Source organism: Fusarium verticillioides, chromosome 1 (genome assembly GCF_000149555.1).
Source record: "Fusarium verticillioides 7600 chromosome 1, whole genome shotgun sequence".
NCBI lineage: Eukaryota > Fungi > Ascomycota > Sordariomycetes > Hypocreales > Nectriaceae > Fusarium > Fusarium verticillioides.
In genome coordinates, this window is record NC_031675.1 from 370036 (window position 1) to 392300 (window position 22265).

At 49.3% G+C, this 22265-nt stretch overlaps 9 protein-coding genes across 10 annotated transcripts; 5 read left to right on the forward strand and 4 right to left on the reverse strand.

Annotated features, from left to right (window-relative positions):
- Nucleotides 1-470: 470 nt before the first annotated feature.
- FVEG_09823 (hypothetical protein) lies at nucleotides 471-1514 on the forward strand (the record flags this gene model as incomplete). The annotated part of the gene is made up of 1 exon (XM_018898901.1): nucleotides 471-1514. One exon carries the CDS (start codon nucleotides 471-473, stop codon nucleotides 1512-1514), a length of 1044 nt encoding a protein of 347 aa, XP_018756870.1.
- Nucleotides 1515-1570: 56 nt separating this feature from the next.
- FVEG_09822 (hypothetical protein) lies at nucleotides 1571-3617 on the reverse strand. Of its 2 annotated transcripts, XM_018898899.1 has the most exons (5): nucleotides 3446-3617; nucleotides 3017-3373; nucleotides 2755-2974; nucleotides 2570-2703; nucleotides 1640-2521 (listed from the first exon to the last, which is right to left on the reverse strand). In XM_018898899.1, exons 1-5 carry the CDS (start codon nucleotides 3577-3579, stop codon nucleotides 1693-1695), a joined length of 1674 nt encoding a protein of 557 aa, XP_018756868.1. In that variant the 5' UTR covers nucleotides 3580-3617; the 3' UTR covers nucleotides 1640-1692. The 2 variants fall into 2 exon arrangements, with proteins under 2 accessions (XP_018756869.1, XP_018756868.1); XM_018898900.1 differs by having other exon boundaries at nucleotides 1571-2521; nucleotides 2755-3373.
- A 2959-nt stretch (nucleotides 3618-6576) lies between these two features.
- On the reverse strand, nucleotides 6577-8292 carry FVEG_09821 (hypothetical protein; the record flags this gene model as incomplete). Its single annotated transcript, XM_018898898.1, has 3 exons — nucleotides 6577-7023; nucleotides 7073-7465; nucleotides 8083-8292. The coding sequence occupies 3 exons, from the start codon at nucleotides 8290-8292 to the stop codon at nucleotides 6577-6579; spliced, it is 1050 nt and encodes a 349-aa protein (XP_018756867.1).
- Nucleotides 8293-9101: 809 nt separating this feature from the next.
- FVEG_09820 (hypothetical protein) lies at nucleotides 9102-10478 on the forward strand (the record flags this gene model as incomplete). The annotated part of the gene is made up of 1 exon (XM_018898897.1): nucleotides 9102-10478. One exon carries the CDS (start codon nucleotides 9102-9104, stop codon nucleotides 10476-10478), a length of 1377 nt encoding a protein of 458 aa, XP_018756866.1.
- Nucleotides 10479-12308: 1830 nt separating this feature from the next.
- On the forward strand, nucleotides 12309-13016 carry FVEG_09819 (hypothetical protein; the record flags this gene model as incomplete). The annotated part of the gene is made up of 1 exon (XM_018898896.1): nucleotides 12309-13016. The coding sequence occupies one exon, from the start codon at nucleotides 12309-12311 to the stop codon at nucleotides 13014-13016; it is 708 nt and encodes a 235-aa protein (XP_018756865.1).
- A 457-nt stretch (nucleotides 13017-13473) lies between these two features.
- FVEG_09818 (hypothetical protein) lies at nucleotides 13474-15445 on the reverse strand (the record flags this gene model as incomplete). The annotated part of the gene is made up of 4 exons (XM_018898895.1): nucleotides 15260-15445; nucleotides 14493-15054; nucleotides 14276-14440; nucleotides 13474-14226 (listed from the first exon to the last, which is right to left on the reverse strand). The coding sequence occupies exons 1-4, from the start codon at nucleotides 15436-15438 to the stop codon at nucleotides 13474-13476; spliced, it is 1659 nt and encodes a 552-aa protein (XP_018756864.1). The 5' UTR covers nucleotides 15439-15445.
- A 2074-nt stretch (nucleotides 15446-17519) lies between these two features.
- On the forward strand, nucleotides 17520-18565 carry FVEG_09817 (hypothetical protein; the record flags this gene model as incomplete). The annotated part of the gene is made up of 1 exon (XM_018898894.1): nucleotides 17520-18565. Exon 1 carries the CDS (start codon nucleotides 17534-17536, stop codon nucleotides 18563-18565), a length of 1032 nt encoding a protein of 343 aa, XP_018756863.1. The 5' UTR covers nucleotides 17520-17533.
- On the reverse strand, nucleotides 18507-21743 carry FVEG_09816 (hypothetical protein). Its single transcript, XM_018898893.1, has 4 exons — nucleotides 20865-21743; nucleotides 20398-20818; nucleotides 20063-20354; nucleotides 18507-20017 (listed from the first exon to the last, which is right to left on the reverse strand). Exons 1-4 carry the CDS (start codon nucleotides 21718-21720, stop codon nucleotides 19661-19663), a joined length of 1926 nt encoding a protein of 641 aa, XP_018756861.1. The 5' UTR covers nucleotides 21721-21743; the 3' UTR covers nucleotides 18507-19660.
- On the forward strand, nucleotides 18695-19592 carry FVEG_16674 (hypothetical protein; the record flags this gene model as incomplete). The annotated part of the gene is made up of 2 exons (XM_018905917.1): nucleotides 18695-19308; nucleotides 19367-19592. 2 exons carry the CDS (start codon nucleotides 18695-18697, stop codon nucleotides 19590-19592), a joined length of 840 nt encoding a protein of 279 aa, XP_018756862.1.
- Nucleotides 21744-22265: the final 522 nt, after the last annotated feature.

Sequence of the window (22265 nt, forward strand, 5' to 3'; positions counted from 1 at the left end):
TCTCGGTAGAGTGGAGCTATACATGTACGAGCCGCTTCCTAGATAGTATCTGGGGTAGACTCGTTATCTGGGAGTACTAATTCAGTAAGGCGTGAACTCAAAAGAAGTTCATTCTCGCGCTGGCTTGCCAAGTTGAATGTATAAAGCTGTCGCGTGACTGTAGTGAACATCGCATGGTGTTCTAGACCCAGGCCTCAGAGAGAAAGGAACTTCCGGCCTTGAAGTGAGGTGTCAAAAAAAGCATCTGGTCCAAGGCTCACCAATTCTAGACCAAACTGATTCCGATATAATCACTTCGAGCGGGATAGATGTTGTCGGGTTTCTTGGCTCTCCTGCCAGGATAATGGAAGCCGTTGTCAGGTAACCCGCCAATGAAATGTAACATGTCAAACTCCGCATTTCACCGCTCTCTCTCCACTTCAGCGCCCTTCACCTCTGCGCTTACTTGAGTTACTGTGTTGACTTTTGATATGGCTACAACGCCGAGATTCAGCATCGAAGGTATTCTCACCAACGTTAGGGGCGATAATCACAATGCACAATTCTCCGTCCGCCGGAATATAAGGGTATTCTACATCACCGTCTCACCCACTAACTTCATTAACTCTCCCAACATGACCAAGAAGTACATGTCATATCTCGAAGTCCTCAAGTCACGCGAGGAGGTCATAGGCGTCATCTATGATACCGACGTCTACGAATGGGTCATGGCTTCGTTTGAACCTCTTCTACTTGAACTCGCGCCTCCACCAGAATGTGACCCCAAAGACATCAGAATCACCCTAGAAAAGCATATATTTCCGGAGTTTTTTGTCTTTGAACTAGACATCGTCGACGAAAAGCTATGTCCTCGACGGGTCGCAGCCGAGAAGTCCTCTGTACGTCCATCATTCATACGCTTTGACGACGACTTCCTGGATGACTTGGAGACTTGGTCTGCCTTCTATGATCCCGCCGGAATAACTTTAGGCTTCGAAAATCCCGAGGATGCGATTTTCGAGCCGCCCAATAAGGTTCTCATCGATAACTGTAGGACCGAATGCTTCTTCAAGCCATGCAACTCTGGAGTACAGACTAAATGCGAACTTGAGACGTATAAAATGATCCACGCAGCTGGGTTGGACTCACAGTTTAATCTATGTCGCATTTGCGGCGTTGTATTCGATGAAAATGAATTTATTCTTGGAGTTTTGTTAACCTATATCGATAATCGGGGTTGTCCGTTGTCAACTAAGATCGCTCCTGGGGAACCAGACAATCCCCCGCATGAAGTGAGACAACGATGGATGGAACAGATTGAGGCTGCTGTCCCGGGCTTGTATGGCGCTGGTATGGTGTGGGGAGATGTCAAGGCAGAGAGTGTCTTGATAGATCAGGATAATAATGCATGGGTCACGGATTTCGGTGGAGGCTATACCAGGGGCTGGGTCGATAAGGATGTGGCGGAAACCATGGAAGGGGACCGGATGGGTATGGCGAGGCTGAGAGAGTTTATCTTTCCAGCTGCATCATAGGCGTAACAATGACGAACGGTCCTGCTGGATCACGAGGATTGCAGAGGGATATAGGACCCGTAGATAACCTCGATGCTATGGCAAAGCGGCTTCAGCACAATTTGTATCCGTATCACCGACCACCGTCCCACTCAAAGAAAAGTTCAACTTGGTATGATAATTAATTCTTCTTCAGCAACTAGTCAGCTACTGCAACCTCCCATATCCCTTTCACATAGTCATCCTCAGAAAAGTCCAAGGGCCATGCAATATTCAACAACACCCTCCTTGCGTCCTCCCACTTCTCTAACTTCATATCTCGACTCTGTTCCTTTATAATCCTCTCGAAAAACGGCCTCAAGCCAGGTTCTCGCTCCATATCCCCTAGTTTCTCATGAAAATAAAGACTCATCAATCCCAGAAGCGACTCCCAGAACAACAGTTCTGCAATCTCTACCGTATTTGTCTTCTGAAGAGCAAAGGTGAGATCGCGTTGGAATATCCTCATGCTACAGAGGTATATCTCCTTTGTGAAAGGGCGCCAGAGAACAACTACTTGTTCTAGGAATAACTCTGCTGCGATGACCAATCCGCACCATGAAGTCTTTTGCTCAGCTTCTGAAGTCACTTCATGTTCATGATTGGTAGGTGTAATTGAGGTTTGGTGCGACTCAAGAACTGCGTCGTAAACTCGAGCAGCTGCACCGGTTCTCCAGAAGTCATCGTGTATCTTTTGAGCTTCTGTGAGGTTGTAGAATTCGTCGTTGACTTGACGAAGACTATTCACTATTGACTCTCTGTAAACGTCAGAGAGCCTTGCGCCGATGTCAGGTAGTATGAAGAATGTTGAGAAGAGGCGTATGGCTTTGAGTTTGAGGCAGTGTAGGTACTGTCCTTCTGATTTGTACCATTTGTGCATGAGGCGCATGGGATGAGAGACTGAGAGGGTGTTCTTTTCTTCGGTTGCCTCTTCAGCGCGGAGGATGCCATGAAGAACGGTCTGCACGCCGTGGATGAAAGTGGAGGTTCTGGGATGTTAGTGAACGCCAGCTTTAGTCTGAGTGACATATGCTCACAATACAAAATAGCGATCAGAGAGTTCTTGGTCACAGGTCTTGCCATTGCTATTCGACGGATCTGCTGTCTGGCATGGTAGAGCGTAGATGACATTTAAATGTTTCGCTGCCATTTGCATATCACCACTACAGAACTGAAAATAACTTAGTACAACTGAAACAAGGACCGAAGTTCATTTGCATACCTCTGTATATGCCAGGGTAGCTATCTGTTTGGTGATGGCAGCTGAAAGCTTGACATCTCCACTGGCAAGCCATTTTTTCACCAATCGCACGGTCTCAATGCGATGGAAGAGGAATGTATGCTCAAATGCTTCGAGGCTGCCGACCTTGAATGTAAAATGAGTAGCTGCCATCAAAATCGCATTGCGGAGGGCTTCGGGGTCTGATATGGTATACGGCATGCTATAATGTCAGCATTGGTTGTGGGACGGGCTTTAGACATACCACTCTTTGTTATGCTTTGCGACAGATGTGACAAGGGTTTCGCCATAGACAAAAGGCCTGTTAGTAATTGATGTTGGTTGTGCATGATGAGACCTACAGTAATTGAAGAGTTCATGTGACTTGAGGGGCATGTCAATGGCCATGCAGTCCAGCGTCGTTCCGGAGCCCGACAAAATAAGCTGACGGACCAGAGCCTGGGTGTTAGGCACCTCAGGCCTCTTGGAAGAACTCGGAGCCTCCCAGGGGACATGCTCCCAAGGCTGAATCGTCCCAGCCTTCTCCAGCGCCCGTCTCTCCCTCAGCGGTATCTTGACGGGCGGATATTCACAGGTCCTCTTACTATTCACGCAGTTCTCACTGCCAATTTTGCACAGTCAGCTTTTCTTCTCCCGAGACAGCCTAGCCTGGCTCTTCTTGCTGGGATCTCACCATGTGGGACGCTGCTCGCCACAGCGCACCCTGCGGCTTCGGCACTCAGAGCAGCCAGTGCGGCTTCGCGTGTGGGCGCGCCGCTGTCGGACTTTGCCTTTGCCCTTTGTTTCGTCAGTGGCGTGACCGGCCATGGCTTGTGTATGGTTTATTAATCTTTGCTTATCCGTTTCGGTGAGGAGTTGGGAAGAGAGGAGGGAGGAGATCCATATTACGTGTGTGTCATAAGCACTAGACAGGGTTGCTGATAGGTGGGGATGTTTGGGCCAAGGCCTGCTGTTAGGGCCTGACTTGTATGATTTATGCTGGGATGTTGCTTCAGGGGTGTTGGGCGTGGAGAAATACCTCGTCTAAATGTCCGGATGCGTTGAAAGGGGTATTGCAGTAACATCAGCCTCGAAAGATGGAGCCTCTTTGGGATAATTTGACGAATACGCGTATATTCTGTTGGTGTAGCTTGGAGCATGTCACAGACACAGGAAAATTATAGAGATATGAATAGGTAATTCCATTTATCATGGTTGAAGAAATAACTGTTCATTTACTTTATCATCACATTTATCATTACATTGAAGAAAAATGAGAAACCGCAGTATGACAAACGGAATGATGATTTTCTGATATACGTAGGAAATAAACACACCACACAGAATACTCCCAGCTTTGCTGTTATACAGTGTTAGCACCGAGATATAACAATCCTTCAGCCCTATCTTTAGTTTCCTCTAGGTAGCCACTACCCAGCCTGCTGAAACTCGCCTATTATCTCGCCAAGACTCCTTTGGCTTACCCAGCATAACATGACAGCAAGTTTGACGGTACCGAGATATCTGTTGTTCCACAGTTAGAGAACTGGCTCGTGGACAGCAAAACATGTTAGATCTAACGTTGCCGCCGGATGTGATATTGCCACCACAGTCCCTCAACAGCGGCCACAAACTCATCGTAGTTCTGCAGTGTTTATCGTACTAAAACGCTAGATGGACTATAGCTTATAGTTCTTGGGTGAATGAGGCCTGCACTTATACTCAATTTGGATCAGCTTTGCTCGATCCAGTCTCATACACTGCCGAGATACAAAATAGGCGTGGCCGGGCCAATCCTTTCACAATTCACTGTTATGAAAGAAAATGTGCTTTTTCTTGACTTTTCAGGCCTCTTGTTCGTTCAACTTCTCATGGCTCAACGTCAATAGAAGAGGAGGGATCTGCGCTTGTCTTCGAACGAGTTTTCATCTGCTCTACCCTCCAGCAATGTCTGCGCAGAGGGGTGGAAAGAGCGGTTGTAATGTCAACAAAAGGCCCGAGGCTCGAGCAAATTGCTCTATTTCAGTATTCTGAACAGATCTCGATTGAATTCACGGGATGTCCGAGGTCAAGTCTAGCATGCAGCAAAAACGGACTCGGGTCTTTGTTACCCACGCGAGTTTGAACAAAGCATCCGTTTAAGTCGCAAAAGAAACATTAATCTTCGAGTGGCCTTTAACAGAAGTAATCCAAATAAGCTATTAATAATTCCACACTTTGGAATATCCCTTTTGTACTGCTTGTGTTTCATTAGCCTGAGGCAGGGCTCTGACATACTGTTTCAACTGTTAGCTGTAAGCTTATAGTCAAGGCAAACCCCACAATGAGCTTCCAGTCTTAGGAAATAGACAGAGATAACCTATATAGCTTATATTCCAGCTCTTCTATAAGAGTTCTAAGACTTAAGTTAGTAGATAGTTTATATAGCAGTAATAGCAATAAGTTAGTTATTGTAGTATAGTATCTAAGTTCTTAGCTAGCTGTATTTATTGTAGTTGAGACTTATAGCTGAGAGCTTAAATCACTGAGACTGTGTTCTTTGTTGTTCTCTCAGTCTCAGAACAATGTTGCTTTTACTAAGAACTTGAAGCCAGGTTCTGATCGCTTTGCCACTTTAGGACAGGGACTCTGAAAGGGGGCCGATGATAAAGACTGGACAGATTTAGTCGTTGAAAGACTTTGACGTGTAAATCACGTTCAATTTACCTCGAGTTCGAGATGTCGCTAAAAACAAACCCGGTATTCACACTCTTTTCGATCTTTTCGGTACTACTCCTACAGAATCTCTCAATTTGACAGCAAAAAGGCTTCACATCCTTATTCTACTATTTACGATGAGTTCCCATTTCTCCAACCAGACTCAAAGCGAATTCTGTCGCCTCCCTACAGAAATTCTATTAGCTATTCTAAAGGCAACTGAAAAGTATTCGGACAAAGTCAAACTCGCCAGGACATGTAGGAAACTCTATTATGTCCTCATCCTAGACGTCTACCGCGAAGCGGGTAAAAAGCTCGAATGGTTACCTATGTTTCAGGCTGCAGAGGATGGCAATCGTCTCACTCTTGGTGAATGCATTAAATCTGGCGCGCCTATTGATTATCAACTTTCTCCGTATCATCCCCGGCCTCTGGTGGTAGCCATTAGGCTCTCAGGCTCTCTTGCCCTCTCGCCGTTAAGTGGCTTCTTGACCATGGGGCAAATCCGAATGGTACGAGCTATAAAAGTCCTCTTGCACAGGCTGTTGAATACGCCGTGTGGCCCGGAATTCTCCCCGAACATATACCTCCTCGATGGAAACACGAAGGCAAAAAGACTCCTTCCTACGAACGTCATCAGCGAAATAGTCGCGAGATAATCCCCTCCGCCCAGCAGATGCTGACGAGCAGTGTCTTGGAGATACTGAACGACTACATCTGGATTCTGTCGAGGCTGGAACATTCTGCTGTTCTCATCACAAACCCCGTCTGTGGTACCGACAGTTGTGAATGCACTGGCCTTGATTGTTGATCAAAAACTTCCACCTAGCACGTATCCTTGGTTAGGTTCCTTGATAGCCACGCTACTAAGACGCACATCTTGCTGTCTCTCTACCAAGGCTGACATCTCATTTGATGGTAGGCTGTCGACAAGCACACGCTGGACGGTACTTCTTGTGTTGGGTTGTTTTCTTACATCGGGTTGTTGGCATAGATGAGCGATACTGTCTTTACTGTTTTTGAGTGTTTGTTTAGATTGGGTCATTGGGTTTATCATAGACGGCATAAAAGCATAGCAAGCACAAATTAGAGCTTCTCTTTCTTTCCAACATCCTCCATTCTATTTCTCTAAAATCTGAACGTGTCTCTGTTATAGTTCTTCGTGTGCTGTTGGCCTAAATTGGCTTTGTTCGAGCTCTTACTTGCCAATACAGCCTGTCTTGCCTCTAGTAGAGTCATGGCTTCAGACATTGTTGAAGAATCTGAGTGCTGTAAAGGCCTAACCTCTTGCTGATTCTTACCATGATCTTGAGTGAAAGAAACCAATGTCACTAGAGGAATGGGCTCGTGATAGTTGCCCTGAAATGTAACCGGGGGGTGCCTACAAGCTGGGTATAGCTTCAGCGTTGGGTAACTTGTGATCAATTCAGGGACATCGTTACTGCTCACGTCGATTTTGGCGATGGATATGTTGTCACTGAGTCCGATATCGCGATAGTGCACGGCGAGCTCTTCGAGTACATCATGTGACCTAGCGTGCTGATCAGAGTCGATCTCCATTGAGTGAGAAGCAGACTTAATCGAGGCAGTAATAACACCATGGTCTGTAAAGCTCCACAAGGACATCTCGAGTGCCATTAAAAGCTGTTTCTCTGAAAGTATGTCCAACTAGTTCGACGCAGAGGCCTTGTTGTTTTGCCGGGATGAGCTGAGATCGGACTTCGGGTTTCAGCTTGCCAGCCACAAAGTCTTGGACAAATCCTGTAATGGTTTCGACATTGACCGACCTGGCATTCAATGCAGTTCTCTCAGTTGAGGTGACATTCTCAATTACGAACCCCAATTTGGTGCGGTCGGCGAGATTGAGTATTGCCGCTTGCTGGTGGTACCTGTTTGAATCGACGGCAACAAAGGCCAAGACGCTGCTGAATCTTCGAGCCAGCGGATAGAACAAGTCGATCAGATGATCGCACTCTGGTGGAGAAGCTACTGAAATCTGTTCGAGTGGCAAGTTGGTCTAACAGCATTTGTCAGCTGTCGGATTCCATATAAGGGTACGAGTAGGTTGGAATACCTCGGTAAAGGAAGCGTAAACCTCCGGGTGTAGCTCTCCAATCAAGGGCGTCCCGTACTTTTTGATAATGAGATGGAGTGCATCGTGGTCAAATTGCCCTTCGTAGCTGCTGTGACGCTCGTCGAATGTGCTGAGAAGCAAAACACCTGGTCGAGTGACAACTTTATCATTCGCTCGACTCGAATTATGGGAAATTGCAAAAGGTATTCACTCCGAAGCTGCTAGGCCACCTGTGAAGGTAGTTCTACCAAGTCTTTATCTTTATCATCAACGAAGGCGACGATTGAAAGGTAGTCAGTACTCCAAACCCCGTGATAATTAGCATCACATAGTTCCATAACAGCTGGGGCATGTTCCTGTTCGATGAATGGCAATAGCATCTAATAAACAAAGTGCTTAGGAGAAAACTTCTCGAGAGAAAAGGGGTTGTAGTACGCTGAAGTGTCTAAGTCGCCGCGGTAAAGCGTGAGTCGACCACGGCCTCTGGAAAGCCTAACCCCGGGAACAAGAACTCCGACATAATCACAGACTTTACCGTCAGTTGAACAATCTACCCGTACGAAGCTGATCATGGAGGATAGGTCTGAGGCCTGCTCCAACTGAGTAGTAATCTCGTCGCACTTCACACAACTCGGAGCAACAAATAGCACAAGAGCAATGTTGTCTGTACGCACAAGGTTGAAAAAGTTATCTTCGCCAAGGTTGGAGACTGAATGAGTCCTGACAAAGGTGCTATATGTGAGAAGCAACAGCGCATGAGGAACGAACATGCTGCTGCTTGGTTTGAAAGCTGAGAGGAAGAAATTTGAACACGCGGGAACTGAAATTGGCTACAGGTCTTGCCACCTGGAACAATTGTCCCTTCGAAACCACGATAGGAACGGTTATGCTACTGCACATATGACTGTTCTGCGAAGGAAGAGGGAGATTTGTCGACTACTAGTGTGATCTACCGTATGGCGTATAAAAGTCAGACGTTTCATCACACGGCTATTCTAATAAGTGTATCCCCCGTCCTCGAGGGGGCAAGAAAACAGCGAACCTTAATATAGGGTACTAAAATAAACTCATTAAAAGCTATCCTAAGCTTAGACTATATTACCTAAGTCTTTTTCTCATTTAGGATTATCACTGTATTTGAGGAATCACGATTGTTGCAAAGAGTTATGATGCCCAAGACTAGAAATTCTAAGGGATGCTTGCACTGGAAATGATACAACCCTGAGTCCGATACTGTGTTTTGCACCACATTTAATCAACAAGGGTTACTTCTTTACACAATTCCCTGACTCAGCTCCTTTACAATCAGTGTTCACTCTTCTGCCTAAACATGCTCTATTCCGCGCTTAGCTGGCACAGCCTCAGGCTGAAATTTGACAGTGGCAGATTGATACTGCAGCAGTGGCATGCCACTCTTGTTCACGCCCGCTGCTTCGCTGCTAGTTTCAAAATCTCAACGCTGCAGATTTTGTTTACTCCTCCCAGCTTTCTTCAAACTAAACTCTCACAACATCATCAACTCAGAAGTCACAGCGATACTTTGATTCTCCATCGCCTTCCCAACCAGGAACCCATCACCATGGGTTCCCTCCCCCCTCTCAACTCAGGATGCCCGTCCTTCATCGTGCTGCCCTCCGACAATAGACCTCATCAGACAGGAGCTCTCGCACGTCTCCCCGTCGAGCTGATTCGCATGGTAACCAAGAATATGGACAAACCCAGAACCAAAGACCTTCGATCCCTGGCCCTGTCTTCAGCTGGGCTCTTCAACGTCATTCGTCCCTCTTACTACAGATCAGGCCGCTTTGAAGACTTCCGTGAAGCACTCAAGACTGCAGACGTGGCCAGAATGGAGCGCAGCTACCAGTTCGGCGGTGTTGATGTCTCCATCGTCTGGGGGAAGAAATATGTCAAGTGCAAGTGTCGCAACAAGCTTGCAAAACACCGCCAGCACAGACCGATCGACATTCTTCTGTCTCGCATCTTCGAAGGAGAATGGAACCCAAACTTTGCGAATGCTCTCATGTGGTTGTGCTCGAAGGGATTCTCGCTCCAACACTGGCCTCGAAACCACCACTCTCTTTCATCACAGAGCAACATGATGCCAGAGTCTCTGGTCCAGCTTTTCCAGAGAGGGATAGCCGACCCTGACAAAGTGCAAGGAATCTGTAAGATGATCCAGTTCCTTAGCGGTCATGGTCTGCCAATCCCTCTCCGTGTGAACCCTGAACGAGCCCCAGGCTTTAGAGAACAGGAACGACAATGCAGTTGTTCTGACTGCGGTCCCCTCCTGCATTCAGGATGGCTTGAAACTACCATGGCCATTGCCCTCCGCTCTCATTGTCCTCCTATGATCCTCGAGGTCCTTCTCCAAGAGTACGCCAAACGCGGGCTTTTCCTCACTGACTTGGAACTGGATACTTGGGCGCCCCCGCCAGCGATGGAAGATTGGTACGACGCCCAGGAACCTTTCTTCCCCGGCAGACCTCACCACGAGCCGTGGTTCATCGAGACCGACTTTGCAATCGTAGTCACCTGTCTGTACCGTGACCTCATGGAACCTACTTCCGACTGGGAGTACCCAGGACAAGCCGCCGATATTTGGGAAGCCAAGATGAAACTGCTCATACGCTACAGCGCCATCGATGAGCATGAGCTGTCTTTGTTCCAGGGAATTCTGAAGGCTCTTCGAGACATCGCCGAAATGCCAAAGCCGAGCCCATACACCCATGAATCCGACGGGTTATATCGCTGGAGCGCATTCCGCAAGGCTATTCAAGATTCTGCATCGGCGCCTGAGCTCATGAGCACGTATTGGGGTATATCTGATTGGTACGAGGCTGAGTTTCCTGAGGAGACGCGTCGTCCGCACCGGTTTTATATCGCCGAGGACACCAGTATGTCGTTCTGGAGTATTGGAAGTGCTGTCGTCAGATCTCACGATCCATGGTTTTGATCTTATCAAGACGATGACTTGTCTTGTTGGTGTGGCGATCATCATGAGCACTGGGTGCTACAGTTGGGGATGACGCTGGGTATGAGCGGCGGGTGGCTTCTCTTGAGGCCCTTGATCGGACTTGAGCGTAATACGATCGATTTTAGCAGTTTGATTCAGGGATTTGTTTTGATAAGGGTATACCACATTACACCTTTCAGGCTGGTGTGTATTTGCTTTTGCGGAAAGGGGAAAGGGGCTTTGAGTTTGTGCAAGTAGTATTGTCTTCTGGTGGTTTCTTTTTTGGTATCTCGGGAAACACTCCACTCTGAAATCAAGATGAGCATGAGATTAGGTAGCACGATGCCAACTGACTGAGGTTAATTTCTCGTAACAACGGCTACCAAGAGCTAAGCGCAAAGAATGGAGTGTCTTGAGAAAGACACAGCTTGTGAGGTTGAGATGTAGATAAGTCCCCTAATGCAACTACGGCGCAATATACTTCCATGCTTCTCAAGTGGATATCTCATTACTGTAGCCATTAATGCGGTAACCTAACTTTAGAGCCAGGAGATCCCCAAAAGGCGACAGTCTTTACGCTACTCTACCCTTTTCATCCAAAATAAGGGTAGACAGCATCATAGCATACAGGAGCTCAGAGTTCTGATTACCTAGATAAACTAAAGGAACTTTGCCAAACTTCCTTTTGGTGGGAGAACACGAGGAAGACGAGATGCTAGCTGCTAGGCTCTGAACAAAAGGGAGGGGGATATGCGCACACTGTAGCCTTATCTCTTGAGTTGGGATGACTTCCTTTGCAGCGCAGTGACTTTGCCCCTCCACAATGATTCCTCAACACTGGAGCCTGTTTCCTGAGTGCGAACCCCTTGCTTGCCAAAGAGTTCAGACGAAGAATCCAGCCAGCCTTGAGCCCCGACCCCTCTCTCAACCAGCGTTTCCGCCTCTCACCGTAGCAACGCACATCTCCAACACACATCTCCCACATATCTTCCTGCTCGCCAGTGTTCAGATCCTCCGACTTCATTCCACCAACCAAACGTACTCTGTTCCAGCAAAAACCCGTGTCCTAAGCCCAACAGCGCTTGAAACCTTGACTCACAGGTGCTAGGACTGTGCGGACGCGTTTGGAGCTGGTGCTGCCACTGTCAAATTTCTCCTCCATCCCACCTCGCTCCAGCTTTTCCCACCTTCTCACATCCCCTCTCTTTTTCACCCAAGAGGCTGACCACAACTCAATCTTTCGCAACTCACAAAACACTGAACGCAAGTCATCTTGTTCTCTACTTCACTTCACATCTCTGTCGTATTCGCGGCTAGTCACTACTCGATATCACAATCATAACAGATCACGAAGCACCCAACGCGCCTCGCCTTCTACCCCTCTTTACTTCTCCTCTCCTGTCAACAGGGCGGTTGACCATAACTCGACATTGAACATCTCGCAAAGCACTGAGCGCGAGTCAACTCGCCCTCTTCTTTACATCTTATCTCTAACCACTACAACAGGCCACTACTCGATATCACAACCATCAACAGCTCACGAGCCACGAGCGCGTCTCGTTTTCTACCCTTCTTCACATTTCGTTTCCTGTCACCAAGTCGGCTGACACCAACTCAATCTTTACCAACTCACAAACCATTGAGCGCGAGTCATCTTGCCCTCTTCTTGACATCTCATCTCTCAGCTGGTGCAACTGGCTACTGCTCGATATCACCATCAACAGCTCACAAAACGCGAGCGCGTCTCATTTTCCCCCTTCTTCCCATCTCCTCTCTTATAACCACCCCAAAACCCTTCCCTCACCCCTCACCCCCAAGCGAACGGCCATCATGTCGTCCGCAACCAACACCACCCCCGAGGTCATCACCCCCTCCGAGAGCAACGCATCCGCCACTGCTCTCATCACCATCACCATGGCCACCAACCCCTCCACCCTCGAGCGTCTCCCGCAGGAGATCCTCCTCAAAATCAACAAGCTCCTCATCTTTCGTGGCGCCTCCCGCCTCGCCCGCACCTCCAAGTATCTCTACCGCATCCTCAACCGGGAGATCTACAAGCTCGCCGGCAAGCACGACAACTGGTACCCGCTCTTCGCCGCAGCAGCCACCGGCAACATCGGCACCTTTGAGCGCTGCTTCGAGAACGGCGCCGTGGTCGACACCCACTGGCCCCTGTACTCGACTCTGGAGTTTGGACACGGCCAGCGTCTCTACCTCACCCTCGGCTGGCGTCCTCTGCGCCAGGCCATCTCCTCTCGACAGACCGTCGCTGTGGACTGGCTCCTCCATCATGGCGCTGATCCTGATGAGACCCTCCTGGAGGCGGTCTTGATGCACCGTCGCGAGGCGCCCCTTGCTTTTGCCTTTCGTTGTGGACACGGGCGGTTCCAGAACTGGATCACCTGCCGTACCATTCTCTTTGATCTCCTTGAGGCTGGCGCTGACCTCAATGAGGTCGAGCAGGGTCCGGCTGATGAGATCGAGGCTATGTACGACTACCGTTGGTACATCTCCGCGTACTGGCAGTCTGGACTTTGAGCACCGAAGTTCTCGAGACACTCACGCGTCGTCGCACTAAACGACTTTCTTTTGGGGTTTGACTTTTCCTTTTCGCTTTGTCTTTTACATCTCGCCATCATTTCACCTGTTCGCTCTTATTCCCGAGTATTCCTGGCATGGAAACACTGAGTAGTGGATGAAGCGATGTGATGATTGGGCTGGGTACAGGGTAGTGAGGTAACAAGGGCTCACATGGCGTTGGACGGTATAGGTGTATGAAAGGATGGATGGAATACCCATGTGATTTTGATCATCATCCCCGCTCTATGAGTAGGCAAAGGTATCATTTGCAGGCTTTCATGTATGGCCACGAGGATATGTTCTTATTTTGGAGGAAATCGATGCATCCTGTAATGAAGTAGACAGAAATCTATTGCTTGTACTGTCTCGCAAAAAACAAATCGTATACGCTATGGCAAGTCTAGTCTATGAAAATCTAATGCAATCCACTCTCCCCCGTTCTCGCCATGTGTTGCTGGCACTTGATCATGATATCCAACTGATCACTAACATCCTTCAACCGCCCCAGCACCTTTCTGTTGCCATCGGTGAAGTTGAGGATCGAGTACGGCACACCAGTGTCGTTGCAGAATTCTCGGATCATGAACTGCACCTTGCGCAGGTTGTGGCGCGGCACACGAGGGAATAGGTGGTGGACGGCCTGGAACTGGAGACCGCCGTGCACAAAGTCCATCCACGCAGGGCAATCAACGTCCATGGTGGTGCGGAGCTGGCGCTGCGCAAAGGACTCGGTCTCGCCGAGGTCGACGGTCGACATTCCCCAGTGGGAGAGGGTGATTTGCACGTGTAGTGGCATGGTGATGATGTGGGAGACCAGGACGAAGATGACGCGGGTGGTCCAGTCGGGGAGACCGCGCCAGAGGAGGCAGTAACCGAAGAGGAACCAGTAGCAGGCCATGAAGGTGATCTCGGTAGGGCGAATCCACCAGGCGCGGCTCTTTCCGAGCTGCGAGGACTTTTCAGACAGGACGTGCAGCCAGGAGAGGAGGTACAGGTTGAAGCGAGCGATGCCCATGACGGGGTAGTAAGTCCAGCGCTGGAAGGGAACGAGGAAATCGGCTGCGGCGTCCCAGACGAAAGTGAAGTTGTAGTAAGTTGAGCGAAGGGACTTGAAGAATGAGGGGCAAGTCGCAAACAGAGGGACGTTCTGAATATCAGGATCATGTTCCTAAACAAGTCAGCATTGAGTTGTGGTTGATGAGCGCGAGTCGTCTTACAGGTTGGTTCGTCACAAGGTGGTGCACGTTGTGACTGCTCTTCCACCATCCAATCGACAGACCACAGCAGAAATCAGCAATAAACATGCCAATAAGAGTGTCGACGACAAAATTAGACGTAATCGCAAGATGGCCAGCATCATGCGCGCTAAACATGATTTGATGCTACCCAAGTTAGTCCAAAGCTTTCACACTCACGACAAGGAGAGCGACATACCCAGAACAATCCCAGGAACACAGCAGATGTGATGTACCACTGGTTATAAAACAACACGCCAAAGAGCGTAAACAGCGTGGTGTACCGCATCATCTCCTTCCCATACTCAACGTACGGACACTGGTAAAGACCCTCATCGTGGATCCGCTGGTGAAGAAGCTGGTACTTTCTCGCAATCTCATCCTGCACCCTTGTATCCAGCGAAGGGTACGTTTCAAGGTCGTTCTGAATCTCCCGTGCGACTCCTGCATTCGCAACACGGAGCGTCGCAGTGCGCTTTCGTGAGTCGTCTGTCTTTACTGCCCGCTGACGAAGACCTTGTCCCTCATCCTTGACGTCGACCACGCTGGGCGATGACGAGGCGGAACTAACGGCGTCGTCGAGGCTCGTGTTGTCGGTGTCGTCGGTGTCGGAGGATGTGCTCGAGTCCGAGATGTCGATATCTTGGGCGTCGAGGCGGAAGACGCCGCCTCTAATTGGTGGTGTGCGGTTCACCCAGGATCCTTGCTTCCGACCGATCCGATAGGCCTTCATTGTTCGCAAGGTCGCTTCCGAGTGATAACTATATCCCAAAGAAAAATAATCGTGTTAGCTTAATCTGATCTCATCTTGTTGTCTTACCCCCACACACACACACAAATGCACTGTACATGCCATATTGGCGTGTAGAAGACCAATGGTGTTGTAGTGTGTTTCCCTTTTTGGTGTAGTGCACCCGTCCGCTCCAACGCTGAACCTCAACACCATAAAAAAGCATCGTGACTTACGCTTTCATCTCGTCGGTGGCATCTCTGCCCACCATGTGAAGAACTGCCAATCTTCCACCGGGATGTCTATCCATCCAGCCATCGAGCTTGAGTACCGAGTCTTCGAAGACGACGATTGTTTGACCAGCTGCGATCATTCTCTCAACCGCCGCAGCGGTCAAGATCTTGTCGCGGTTCATTTCGGTGTGTGTGTATAAGGAATGTCGAAATGGAAAGGAGAGACAAACTGGGAACAAAAAAATAGAAAAGGGAAGAAGGAGAGGAAACAGCGAGTGAATCGAGTGTCGCTGTAGGTAGGAAGAGAGAGTGGATATGAATGAAGAGCAAACAGAGCAGAACGGGGAATCACAGCAGCAAACAGCCGAGGCAGCACAACGAGATAAGTACTTCCACTCGCTCTCTCTCTCACTCTCATCAGGGGGCACAGCACAGCCTTGGAAGCTATCCATTTATTTCACATCGTACGTACGTACCCCAATGGCGCATATTCGCCCCCTCCTCATGCCAATAGCCAAAAAAGATAGCGTCTGCTGGGGGAGGAGATTGACCACATCTCATCTCCAGAGACCCTTGTTGTAGCCAAGTCTTTTCTTCTTCTTCTTCTCGGGTGTGGGCAAGGACCACATATTAAAACTGGTACTAAAAAGACCGAGGTGGAGATGGGTTTGTGAAACAAGCAAGAGAGTGAGTGAGCGTTGACCCCTGGTAGGTCAGTTAAGTTGCTCTGTAGGGGGATCAGATCTAGACCCGAGTGTGGCTTTGGACGGTGACAGTGACGGGACACGTTCTAGAAAATAGCTTATTTTCCTCTCACCCTGCTCTTTTCGTATGCGAGTGATGGCGACGGATTGGAAACGTTGGACATTGATTGAACGAAAAGACACGAGAGATAAATTACACGTATCGCTTGTTCTGTCCGTTCTGCAATTACGCGTAACAGCTACCAACTACTCAAAACACTTTCCGTACTCCGTACGGACCACTCTCCCACTCTCGTTCTCCTCTTTTTCTCTCTAACGCGTAATCGGATACCTCCCCCTCCAGGAATAGCTCATCTCTGCTCCGTCCGAGTATGGATACGAAAATCCCTCCTCCACCGTCGGAAAACAACACGCGTTCTGGGTCCTGCGCCCCCCGTTCTCCACTCCCCCCTCGCCCCTGTTCAGCTAGCTCTACTTGCAGCGGGGGGGCGTTACAGTGCAGAGACCCTGAATTTTTTGCTGCTTTCTTTTTTCGGGATAGGGGATCTAGTGTCCTGTCCCGCGGGTGCCCGTATTGGTATCGGCGTTGGCCCGTACGCGTAAACGAAATAAACGAGAGCGAAGTTAAACAGAAAAGGAGGCATGTTCTAGAATAAGGGTCTTTATCGTCAAAAGTATAATTGCTGCAGGGTGTCGCTCGGCATTTGTTGGGTGTTACGTACGATGTGTTGCACGTGGTGAACTCTGTTGGAAGCTTGTCATGTTCTACACGAAACCATCTTGAGTAAGGTATCTCTACAGTAGCTTCAAAAGGGGCACGTCAATCTTAGTGTACAGTAGCGACGTGCTCATGACAACATGCCATGAATCGAACCACACAAATATTAAACCAAATCTTAACTGACGCGAAAATAAGAACCTGTTTTTCGTAAACGGCGCAGCAAGAAAAGCGACCTAATTACCTAGCTACCTACCTCCTTCAGTAATTAACCTTGCGCCTTTTTCGCACCCTATCGCCACATTCATAAGAAAGGGTTACATACTGCAGTCTTGGCTTCAGCGAGCTAAGCTTTAGATGACCCCTGTCGTTCTGTGGCGTTGAGAGATTAATGTGTCTCCGTAGAACTGGGTGTCCAATCCTATGGCGAAAAATTAACGTGTCAAGATTAACTCTATGCAGCTGTGACCCAGATCTTGCTAGCGCCCCACGTTTTATCTTGAGTGCTGTTGTGTTGGTGGGTGGGCTAATCTTATCTTATCGCCGTTTGTGTCTGGGGGGATGGATTTTGGGATTGGGACTTTGGTTGGATGGTGTAGGGTAGTGATGATGCTGCGACGGTATGTTCCGTTGAACATTGATTTGAACAGTTGAATGGAACAAAGGTTAATTGAACGAGGTGGTATTCAGAAGATGATGATGATGTATTGTTCAGTGGCTTTTGAATCGTCTGCCGACATCGCAAAGTGAACCCCTCATTGCGTGATCTACCGACTATCTCATAGCGTTGCACTGTAACAAACCACTCACTACACCCAAATACCCATTCGCAGTAACACAACAAGCATCATCAATATGCCCTCCCAAGACTTCACCCAAATCCCCATCATCGACATCTCATCCCCCACGCCCCAAACCCTCTCCCATCTCCGCACCGCCCTCACACAAATCGGCTTCCTCTACATCTCCAACCACTCCGTCCCCACCTCCACAATAACAGCCCTCATCAACATCCTCCCAGACCTCTTCGCCCTCTCCCCCCAAACAAAGCAAGAAATTGCGCTGGAAAACTCTCCTCACTTTTTAGGTTACAGCGCTGCTGGCACGGAAACTACAGCTGGGAAGGCAGATCTGAGGGAACAGGTTGAGCTCGCTACGGAACTTGAGAAAGCGCCTCTTGATGCACCGCTGTACGATGGGCTGAGGGGTCCGAATCAATGGCCATCTGCGCTTCCGGAGCTGAGGGGTGTCGTTACGCGGTATATTGAGGAAATGACACTATTAGGCGAACGTTTTTTGAGACTTGTTGCGAAGGCTCTTGATCTTCCGGATGACATATTCTTCTCATACCTTTCTGATCAACACCGTCTGAAATTAGTTCACTACCCTGCATCAACAACATCATCCCAAGGCGTCGGTCCGCACAAAGACTCCTCAGGATGGTGGACCTTTCTCCTCCAAGCATCACCTCAAGTAAACGGTCTCCAAGTCCTCAACAAATCCGGCTCATGGATCGACGTCCCCGCCATCCCGGACACTTTCGTCGTCAACATCGGCCAAGCATTCGAAGTCGTGACAAACGGTGTATGCAAAGCGACTACACACCGCGTCCTATCCTCTCCAGAAGAACGATTTAGCGTTCCGTTCTTTCAAGGTGTGCGACGTGATTTAACGAGGAATGAGGCGGTGACTTCGCTGAAGGCGCATTTTGAACGCTGGGGTAAAGGGGAGGAGGCGGGTGAGGCGGGAGCGGTGGATAATCCGTTTGTGAGGGGGTTGTATGATACTTGGGGGGAGACGCAGTTGAGGACAAAAGTTAGGAGTCATAGGGAGATTGGGAGGAGGTTTTATGGGAGTGTTTATGAAAGGTACATCGAGGATTCGTGAGGGATGACGTGGGGTTGGGAGGAAGTGTCCGAGAACTTTCCGTGAGGGTATAAAGCTCCGAGACATCGTCACTCCGTTCAATTGCTTCAATTTTACTCTATATCAATTGACAATCGATAGTTTTCCAATATGGCACTCAAATTACCCGCGCGACAGACATTTACAGCCCGTAGCGGCAATGTATACTCTTACATCTTCATCCCTCCTACCTCCCAATCAACAACCCTTCTCTTTCTTCATGGCTTCCCATCAACCCTCACAGATTGGGTCCATCAAATTCAACATTTCTCTTCCGAGGGATATGGCGTCATCGCTCTGGATCTCCTCGGTTACGGCGAAAGTAGCAAGCCAACAGATGTACACGCCTACCGCCTCAAGTCGATGGGCGATGAGGTCATCGAACTTCTCGACCATCTGAACCTCAAGACCATCGTGGGAATCGGCCATGATTTCGGCGCGACACTTTTATCCAGAATGGCAGCTTACCACCCCTCACGCTGGGAAGCTCTCGTATTTCTAGCCGTCGGACCGCCCAAGCTGGGGACGCCATTCGACGTTGACATGATCAACACCATGACCAAGCAATTCCTGGGGTATGAGATGCTCGGATACATCCCATGGCTAGCCGATTTCACCACGCAGGAAATCCTTGAGAAGAACGCTGAAACGGCGATGAGTCTGGTGTTTTGTCGCGATCGCGAAGAGTGGGAGACGTGGTTCCATCCTCTTGGCAAGATGGAGGAGTTTGTGCGTCAAGACCGCAGACTTCCCATCGCATCATGGTACACTGATGATCTGCAGAAAGCACATCTCAAGGCATTTGGTACAAATGATGGGTATAAAGGCGTGTGTCGGTGGTATCGTATGTGGAAAGATAATCTCTTCGCCCCAGACGAACAAGGCTTTGAAGACTTTCACATCTCACAACTCGTTCTCTTCATCGTCCCATCAGAACCCGAACAATCCGCCGCTCAACAGCAGCAAATGCTTTCATCCTGGGCCCCTCAACTCCAAACCGTCAAGTTAAACACGAGCCACTGGATCCATATTCAAGCTCCCGCCGAAACCAACACTACAATCCAGAACTTCCTCACCTCACGCAGGGAGACTTAATTGCTCAGGCCTTAACCAATCAAACGTATCCAAAAGATCAAAATTAAAATCCAACTGCGTCGGAATATCCCAATCCAGCGTATCCAGCGCTCCTCCGCCTGCAATCGGCGCGTTGAGGTTATGGTCCAGGACACCCTGTATAACAGCTTTGCAGTCTGCGCAGAGATCAGCGTTGGGGGCGGGAGGTCGGACCCAGTCGAGGAAGCCGATTAGTAGACTGAGTTTTTGGATTATGGCGGATCGGCTGAGTTTGGGGCAGTCGGGATGGGTGCCGCGGAATGTTGGGCGGAGGAGTTCGAGACAGAGGATACCGCCTCCGGGGGCGGCGAAGGCCATGAGCTGCAGGTGTTAGATTGGGAAAGGATGATGGATTGAGTAACGTACAAGCCATTCAAAGTCTCGTCTCATGCCCGAGAAGCGGTCTTGGTGTGTCCAGAAGAGAAGTGTCAAGGTGACCATCTCGAAACTGATCGGGAGTAACCGGTTCTCATCAATGTGACCGAGACGAAGTAATAATCTCTCTACAAAGAAGAGATTCTGCATGTGTTCTAGTCGGATAAGAATTCGTGAATATACTTTTTGAACATCGCAGTCTGGGTCGTCGAGTTCGTCAGGTCGATGGATGAGATTGGCTGGGAAGCTCTCATACGTCCTCTCAGCGCGAGCCTTGATCTCACTACCCTTGTCAGCAGAGAACTCGGAAACATCAAGTGACGTACGTTAGACTCTCAAAAGTGACCTTGACGCTATTCGCAAGTGCAATCTCAAGAAGCTCATCCTTAATGTAGGCAATCTGCGACCGCGCCCTAACCATAGACGATCCTTTCAGATCACCGACGTGTCGAAACCCATTGGAATCGAGCTCTTGCACCGCATGACGGATAGTAGCTTGATCAGACTCAAGATCCAAGTCTGTCAGGTCGAGTGGCAGAGGGGATGAGAAGAAGCGGCGGCTGAGCAGCGGTGGACGGCCCGTGAAGGAGACGAGAACTTTGTCGATGTTGAAGACTCGGGCGGTGATGCGACGTCTGTGCTCAGAGCAGAGAGAGGGGATGTAGTTTGTGTCTTCTGAACCGACGTGTCGACCAAGGAATGTGAGGAGTGCAACGGTCTCTGCAAAGTAGCGCCAGCATGTCAAACCTGCGATCATCAGTGATTGTCAACTTAAGGGTGAACATAAACTTACCTGCATCGCCTGAGACGAGAGACTCAGTGGTGACTCGTCGGTAGCAAAGATACAGCATAATGTCATTCCCAGGTGTGAAATGTCTCGCCAGCTCAATGCAATACCCCAAACACTTCACCACAACCGGCGCATCAAAACTCGGCGAGCCATCCCAATACGTCCAGATCAATCCCACCGACTCCCATCGGATATTACTCCCCGTGAATTGATCAGTCCAAGCCTTTGCACTCGAATGTTCATCGCGCAGAGGCCGTGCTGTGTTATGGCTTACATGCCGCGCCACGACATCCAAGTCCGCATCATCTCGCGATGAGAGATACCGTCCCCAATCTTTGTGAAGCGTGTCGATAATCTCCTGAATAGCTCTAAAGATCCATCCGTCTGTGAGACAGTGAAGTCTATGCGCCATAACATCATGTTGAGACTGAGGTAAACACCGAAGAACGTAAAGACTCATCTCCCTCAAGTGAGACGGGAGGTCAATCACACTTCTACCCCTCGGCGCCCTCGGCTCAACGACTTCAACGGGTGGCCCGTGGACGAGCGAGAGGCTATTGCGCGTTTCTTCAAAGACAGCATTGTGACTGGTGAAGCCGAGATAACCAGGAGCCACGGCGGGTGAAGGCGTCGAGTCATTGCTCGGTGGAGGTGGAGGTTGAGGTTCGGTGCGGACGGGGGACCGAAGCCGTTGCTTCTTGACCGTGGCGCCCGAAACGGTGTAGACGCATGTCTCGTTCCGCTTTCTGCAGCGTGAACAGGTTGGCTGGCCGTGGTCGCAGGCTACTTTCCGCGCTCGACATGGATCGCAGGCTTGCGGACGACCGTTTAGGCGTAGGAGGAGAGGGGCCGTTGACATGGTGCCATTGAAAAATGCTGATGAATCCGATGATGATAAATCTTGATTCTCGGCTTGGAGGTTGCTTCGGCTTGAGATATCGGCCTCGAAATTGTGTGGGTGTTGCGTTTGATGTGAAAATAGAGTGTCAAATGTGGGGTTCGGCCTGAAAATAGAGTACTCGGCTTGACTTGGTGGACTCGGCTTGACAATGAGTGGCTTCGGCTCGAACTCGAGGGACTCGGCTCGAGAATAATGGAGAGTCGGGGTCGAGTACCCACTTGGTTCAGCTCGGCTTACAGGGGTTTATACTGCTTTTGGCACGCCGAGTGGTGATGCAGAGTGCGGAATGTGTCACTCGGAGTCGGATCGAAAGCCTTCAATCATGCAGGGCTGACAAGATGTGATCCATTTCAAGGGCGCTGAGATGTCATTTTTTAACGTTTGTGACTCAATCGCTTGATGGTGTGTAGGTTCTGTCTGAGTATAAGTAGAAGCCGTGTCCCCGAGATTTGAGGCATCAGATCAAGATACATCAGCATCAATACAGTTTACAGTCTACAAGA